At 36.4% G+C, this 7,865-nt stretch overlaps 1 protein-coding gene across 1 annotated transcript in view; it reads right to left on the bottom strand.

Moving 5' to 3' along the window:
• Positions 1–274: 274 nt before the first annotated feature.
• Positions 275–7,865, bottom strand: part of Fmn2 (formin 2) — a 377,915-nt gene continuing 370,324 nt past the window's right edge. The window contains exons 17-18 of the mRNA XM_046432483.2: positions 1,550–1,631; positions 275–617 (exon numbers count right to left, since the gene is read on the bottom strand). Of these exons, the coding sequence (XP_046288439.1) occupies positions 591–617; positions 1,550–1,631 (109 nt within the window). The 3' untranslated portion in view covers positions 275–590. The remainder of the gene's footprint in view (positions 618–1,549; positions 1,632–7,865) is intronic.

Genomic DNA, 7,865 nt, shown 5'->3' with positions numbered 1-7,865 from the left:
CAAATGTTCTGGAGCTCAGGAAGAAATCCAAGTTTAGGCAAAAAGGAGTAAATATTTTATCAGGATTTTTTTTTTACTTAGGTACCACTTCTGGACTTAAGTATTGAATCCCTGAAATATGCAAGATTTTTGTACACATGAATGTGCAGAATAACTTACTTTCCCTCCTTTCCTTACCTCTCCTCCTTTAAATTCTAAATATAATGGCTGTGTTTTCCAGGTATTCTTAGGCCATAGGCACACAACAGACACAGAAATGTTTTATTATTCATTTTATTTTCATATAAATTAACATCCTAAAAAATTGACATAGAAACACTAAATACAGTATTGCACATAGTGATCTTTGTTAAATGTCCTATTACTTCATTGAAGAATGGTATTATACACATTGGAGGGAACTGAGGGGACAGGAAAACTACAAAACAACAACAAGAAAAACACTAGTATTTCTTTGCACTTAAGCTACAAACTAAAAGGTTAAGAAGAAAAATGATCAAAATGATGTAGTTTTCTTCCCACCCTCAGGTCAGCTGAATTTTGTGGATGTTGTTGCAATGACTCATTTTCATTGTTGTGCCATTCATTGTTCATGTTTTCATGCTTATCTTTGCTTTCTGAAAATAAATGCACCAGACAACAGTTGTAGTTAGAAGAACTTAAAAATTAAAAAGGGAAGGTATTCAGAGTAGCTCAAATTAGACCTTTTCATTTCATTTCAAATGAAGATTTAATTCCTTTTTTCTTAATAGAGCTATTTAATTGTATCTCAATTTATCATGTCTTTTCCACTTAGACTACAATCCATTAATCTAATTCAAAATGTTCCTACCTGAAGATGTAGCTCAACTTTTCATTTAAAACAGCACCATTTACTTGCATTAGCAACAAATGACAATTAAAACGTTCATCAAAACATCTAAATTATCATAGGAAAAATTTGTCCTTTTAACCAAGACCTTCTCTCCCAGGGTGTGCAACTTGAAATTTTATTTTAAGGGAGGGAGTGGTCAAGAAGAAAACAGATTAGTGTGTTAAATTCAGCCTATGGACCAACAACTGTCAGATACAGCCAACTCTGTAAAGCTGCTAGGTTATGGACGAGGTCTGAGCATCCTGGGCAAAGCACAATGCTGCACATCGCATTTCCCATTGTGTTTCAGATCCCAATGCATTGAATCCCATATCCCAGGTACTCTAGGTTAAAATGCAGCCTTTGTTCATGATGACTATGCAATGAAGAAAGTGTAAGATGGCTTCTTGCCCCCCAGCAATGTTCACATGTCCACAAACATGTACACACTTAGTAGATCATCTTAATTCTTAAGTTTCAAAGATTGAAGACTGAGATTCTCATAACTTTCTGGGCCTGGCTAAACGCATAAAGAAAAGGAGATTCTTGGAATCAGAAGCTCATCATTTATTGAAACTTAAGAGGAAAGTAATTAAAGTATTATTACATAAGCTTGAATATACTATGAAGACAAGGTTCCAAAGCCAAAGAAAATCACAAGTTAAAAAAAAAAAAAAAGAACAGTTAGATACTTACAATTCCAGAGTCATGTCTTGGTTTTATTTTATACAATGATTTTCCTTTCTTCTGCCTGCACACCTCTTCGGCTTCTTTTACTCTGAGAGGGAAGAAGACGATTTATTTAAAGAGCAATCTCCATAGATCACTACAATCCATCTTATATTAGGTGAACAAGCATCAACTCATTAAGAATTTGAATTATCAGAGAAATACCACTGGCAAAGGGAGGTTGAATGATACTGACTTTAAAACATCAACTGCCATTGCCATTCAGGCTTACTCATGCAGAGGGTCTCCTTCTCTGGATGAGTGTGAGCCCTGAGACTGGCTCTCCATTACATACATAGGCTTGGCACCATTACATAAATCAGAAGCATTACCAAATTAAAGGATATCACGTGTTTATTTAAAACTACTTCTGGATCATTGTCCATACCACACTTACCTATACATAAAAGTCATTTGCAACTAATAGTTGGGCAGTTTCTAAAAACTGAACTTCATTGAGCGTAGGAGCCAATCATCATTTAATTTGCGAGAGAAATGAAAAGAGTGAGCAGTAATAACATTTTAACACTTGTAGGTTTTCTTTTTGTACATACATTCCAAGGAAAGTAGCACTGGATTTACCAGAGGTATACTTTAGAGAGGATGCCTGCTTGGAGACAAATCCTGCATTATTTGGCACTGCTATTTGATCCTGGTAATGTCCTAACACCTGTGAACCTTGAGACTCCCTCAAATAATGGAAGGAATCAATCACCTGGAAACTTACGTTATTACTATACACAGTGGTTGCAAATATTAAACAGAATTTCATTTAAAACTACTTTATAAATTGTAAGGCACTATAAAAAGTTATGATTGCTCTAATTAAACAAATAGGACTCTGTAAACTGGATTCTTAATAAAAAGGGGTGCTACAAGAAGAAATATAACTTATCAGGTTAATTTACTTTTTTAATCTTGTGATTTTTTTCCCCATGGGAATTAAAACTGATGTATTTCTGGAGAAACTGAACAGGCTATGGTTTAATCTCAAGAAAATACATTTTGTGTAGATTATCAGTCTAATTTCCTGAAAAAGAAGAATTATAAATATATTTCTTAAATCCTATGGCAAATGGTTTACAGGCAGAATTCATCTTCTCTACAATGGACTCACTCCTCTTCTTAAACAATAGAATGAAACAAACAGTTCAGGTTAGAAGCTCAAGATTGATGTTAAGTTTACCTTAAAGCATGACAAATGAAAGTAATTCCTTTTAGATGTAAAATGCTTGCCAGGTTGATACTGTTAGTAATTCCAGAATATGATGACAATTTAGATGACACTCCATTGTTACCACTTTTATTACTTTCTGCCCAAGCCATAAATTGCCTTTAATCCTTCCCCTAAACATCTGACCACAAAAACATTTTCTTTATAACAAACTAAGGATTGTAGAGTCCCTGTCTTCCTCAGAAATAGCTACCAGTAAATTTAAGTTGAAATATTTGGATAGGGAATTAAGGACACTTTTTTTTTTCCAGCACTTAGCCAAAATCCAGTCGGTCCCCTCTTAAATTTACTTGGAGTTCTTGAAATCATTTCATGGCATTTAAGAAATTTTACTTTGTAAGTATTTAGATCCCTTAAGCATCCTAATTTTCTCCTTATCCTATTTATTTTGTTCTCAAAACACATTTTTATGAGGATCATAGGAAGATGATTCTAATACAAACATACTTAATTTTGCACAAAACCAAATTCCTGATGGCAGAGATGATGAAAATGGAGGAGAATGTGCGTCAAGGAACCTCACATGTTCTCGAGGCTTAGCCATTTATTTGACAATCATTTATTATGCAGTAGTAACTCCAGGTCAGGGTCTGGGCGCAGCTCTATTTTATAAGGACAATTAAATTCAATGCCTAATAGGGGAGAGACACATAAGTAAGCAGATGACAACAGTGCATTTAGGGCAACCACTTAGTTTTGTGTCAAGTATGACTGTGTCCCAGAGGAGGTTCCTAGGGTTGGTGGGCAGGGGCTATGAAAATCTTTCTGGAGCATGTTGACAACTTCGCCTGTTTAAAAGATAAATTTTAATTGTTCATGCTTTTCTTGGAAAGGGAAAATGGGTCTGAAGGTGAAAGAAAAGAAGACTTTCAGGGGAACATATGCAAAGAGTCAAGGAACACACACTGAGCTTCACCAACCATGAGCAGTTCCCCCTTCTGCTGCTGAAGCATCCCCATACTACTGGATGCCAAAGTTCAAACCAGTGCTCTGGTTTACGCCTCAGTTTCTTATATGTCTGATGAGAGTTAGTCAATCACCTCTAGAGTATGTATCTCTACAGGTGCATACACAAAAGACTGGAGAGGCTGGAGAATAGAGAACCAGAATGGCAAATAGGCCACTTTAATTTAATGAAAAGATTCATGGATAGTCTCTTAAAATGCAGCTCTCTAGGCCCATCATATTCATTCTGACCTAGGCCCTGTGTTATACATTCAGAAGCATCACCCAAGAGAATCTGATGGTGGTGGCCTGTGAGTACCACTTTGAGAAACTGTAGTCTGAAGTCCAGCTGTGCATCTGAATTGACCTTATAGGACAACAAGGCTTCTTCATCTTTCTCTGTTTTACCAGACTGCCAAAATCTGCTTGCGTCAGCACTTTGTGATTCCCACCACTCCTAAGTTTCCTAGCAATGCTGCTTCCCCAAAATGCCAATTTTATTTCAACACAACTCAGACAACAAGAAATTTTTTTTCCACACTTGACACAGGAAAAAAAGAATGTGTCCCTGGAGGTCAGACATGCTTTCAGAGTTGGCAAAAATGAGAAAAATAATGAAGGAGAAGTCGGTACAGAGTCAGTGGTCGATATCAACAACTTCCTACATTGGCTATGGTGGAGGGTTTTCCATCTGCCATTTCAGGTCTTTGGAGTCACTGCCTGTGTACTTTCCATCTTCTCTTCCTCCTGCCTCACCCCTTCACTGATGCCTAATGTTTCTGAAACTGAGCAGGAAAAAGATGTCCATTTCACAAATCAACATTAAAGGTTTTAAATGAAAAGGCACAGCAGAGATAACATTTAAATAAATAAGATCACCAGTATGTCTCATTTTGGAAGAAGGGAGGAGGAAGGAAATAAAAAGAGGTTTACACAGAGAGAAAGCAGTTAATACAAACAGATAAATAAGCTGACTTAAAGGGTGCCTCCAGTTAGAGTAAGATGCTGAGATAAGTTCTAGCTAAAGGAATGGAGTTCCTGGACTTCTAGACAGTAATTTTAGCTGCTTCTGGGCTTCTCCATATCCCCTCTTCAACTCCCACATACTTCAGTGTGCACAGCTGCATTTGTGAAGCTGGGGAGGCCAGAGGGCTGACTTACAGATAGGCAGGGTGTCACACCCCTAAATTTCAAAGAATGTAAATTTCTAAGATACTGTACACCTAGTCATCTTGTACCATTCAACCTGCGTATTCAACAGCTTGTCTGTGAAGACAAAAAATAATGCTGGAATGAATATAAAATCTGAAATTCAAGCTTATAAAGGCAAAAAGAACATGACACCCTTAATAGATAATGACTAAGTTCTTGGTGCCATAGAGTCCCATTGACAGGAGAAGCCACAAAACTTTGGTGGGGAATAGCACTGTGAAGTTGTCCTCCAGTTGAAACTATTTACTTGGTCAAAAAAAAAAACCCAAACTACCCCACCCGCTACACACACACACACAAAAGCACACCCCCAAACAAGAACAATAACAACAATAAAACCTGGATGAAACAAAACATCTTTAATTATGAAAGTTTAGGTTAACTCTAAAATTTCCTATACAAAATTGATCTTCTAAAAACTAAAGTTGAAAATGTCACCTAAAGAAAAAACTAAGTAATCTATTTCAAGTTTGCTTCTTTACATGCAAGTAGTCTAAGTAGGAACAGCTTCATTTTGTTTTAAGATCTTAAGCTTAGACATTATTAAGCAAAGAAAGTTTGATTCTATGTGAATCAGAAGATTTTTAAGGTTTACAATATCATAGAAAAGACAGATGTAAGAGAATAAAAATTAGTTGCTATAGTTTTTGTTAAACTTTTTTAAAATTCATATTATTCCTTTTCTTCCTCTCAAAAAAAATGTGCCTCCAGTTGTGTCCTTTTTATAACTGGGTTCACTTCACTACTGGTTATTCTAAACAATGAAAGTGATTTCTCATTTATCTCCTCATAAAGATGCATTTTTTTGCTCTGCATTCTCCTCCCTAAGCCCCAGACCCACTTATTGTCAGGACAACATATACAAAAAGTTCAGTGTAATTAAGTTTAAAAACAGTTTTTGAGATGAAAAATGAAGATACACTCTGGCAAAGATACAGAGAAAACAAAGCAGATATCTCTGCAGCCTGCAGGCAGTTCATCTACCTTCTAGACCAAACACGAAGCTGGCCGCAGTCTTATCAAGAAAACAGATATGTTCTCATGGTTCAATCCAGTGAGAAAGGGAGCCACCCTTCTGCCATTAAACATCAATAATTTTGTCTATATAAGTATCTGTGGCAGATGGAGGCATTTCCTGCAGGCTCCCACTCAGCTTGCTGAGAATAACACCTTTGTCCCTGGAGCATGCAGGCCTTATAAGAGATTTAGGTGTAGCACAGAGAAGTAATGTCACTGGTCTGAGGTCCTGATACAGTAAGCTAAGAGTAGACATTATTACTCCCAGTTCACAATGCACTGAAACACAGCACCCTTAAGCTGCCTGTAAATTAAAAATTTTTATCCAAAAAGAGAAGAGTGTGAGAGGCAGAGCCTTAGACAAAGGCTGGTTAGGAGTACCAGCTTTGAATCTCTCTCCAGATGAACACAGAAGTAGGTATTAGATGCCTTGTGGAATTAAAGATGATTTGGGAATGTTTATTCCTAGCTTTGTCTTCTCTTCTTTATAACTTTAATGACTTAAAACACACACATACAAAATTACAAAACCCCTGAGATATAAGGAGAACAGAATCAACCAAAATGTCACTTAGCATTACCCCAAATAAAAAGAATTTACGTTTTCTCAGGTACATATTTCAAAATCTCATTTCTGAAAGTTTTTACCTTTTTTTGAGAAGGAACTGCATTTACACCTCATGTGGTTACACAAAACAATTAGAATACGCACAAAGTAGCTAGTGACAGGAAGAAAAATCAAGTTTTAGAGGAGCAAGTGCCAGGATAGCAGGAGCAATAATAACAGCAAGTACAGCAGGACATTGTGCTGTGAGGTCCAGCAGGGCCTGGCCCAGCCCACGGCACATAGGGCCAGCACAGGCTTCACAAACAATATATTCCACTCACTTCCCAGTGACAAATGAAGCAAGTCTGCCGCTTTTATAAACAAGATCTATGTTTCCAGGAATACCTGTAGTTTAAAAATCTATGATTTCACAACACTTAGATACAGTGGAGGGGGTAGAGAGAGAGGAAGGGAGGGGAGGGGAGAGGTGGGGAGGGGGGATGGTGGAGGATGGGAAAGGCAGCGGAGCACAACAGACACTAGTATGGCAATATGTAAATCAATGGATGTGTAACTGATGTGATTCTGCAATCTGTGTATGGGGTGAAGGTGGGAGTTCATAACCCACTTGAATCAAAGTGTGGAATATGATATGTCAAGAAATTTGTAATGTTTTGAACAACCAACAATAAAAAATTAAAAAAAAAAATAGATACGCATGTTCTATGCTTTTGCCCTTAAAACTGTAGATGTATTTCTTTCATGAATATAAAAAGCTGATAAGCAGAGATTATGTGCATTATGGTTTCTTGAAACTATTTTTGGGGGGTATATATGGTGAAAAGACATGGAGGAATCAGTCATTCAAAAGAAAATACATTAAAGCAATTGAATTAATTACCTATAGTCTGAATCTCTTTGATGACTATCTAAGATTATTTAAGATTCAGAACATTATAATTCATAGATAAGCTATCCTAGGTATGATGACCTTAACACTGTAATTTAGGAATGACTATGGATACATGAAAATGAATGAATGTTTCTGTGTCCTCATTAAAAAAACCATATATACACATAAATCCTCATTCCCATTTACCCCTTGCTTATTAAAAAAAAAGCTGTCAATACTTTCCTAACTGACATATCTACTGTTTTCTTGTCTTTACTATCTTCCACTATGCTAATTACTCTGAAATGGTTAATAAATCTCTAATTCCTTCAATTCTCTTGTTCTTTGGTCCTCAGGGAACTTTTGAGTTTTCCACAATTTTTCTGGACATGCTGCTTTAATCTCTTTTGCTGTTTCTTTATTTATTAAACTTTCT

This window comes from Marmota monax, unplaced genomic scaffold (genome assembly GCF_021218885.2).
Source record: "Marmota monax isolate L192 unplaced genomic scaffold, Marmota_monax_Labrador192_F-V1.1 WCK01_AAM20220418_F8-fsc00090, whole genome shotgun sequence".
NCBI classification, from domain to species: domain Eukaryota; kingdom Metazoa; phylum Chordata; class Mammalia; order Rodentia; family Sciuridae; genus Marmota; species Marmota monax.
Note: the sequence above shows the minus strand (reverse complement) of the source record. Positions and strands in the feature narration are given on the sequence as shown.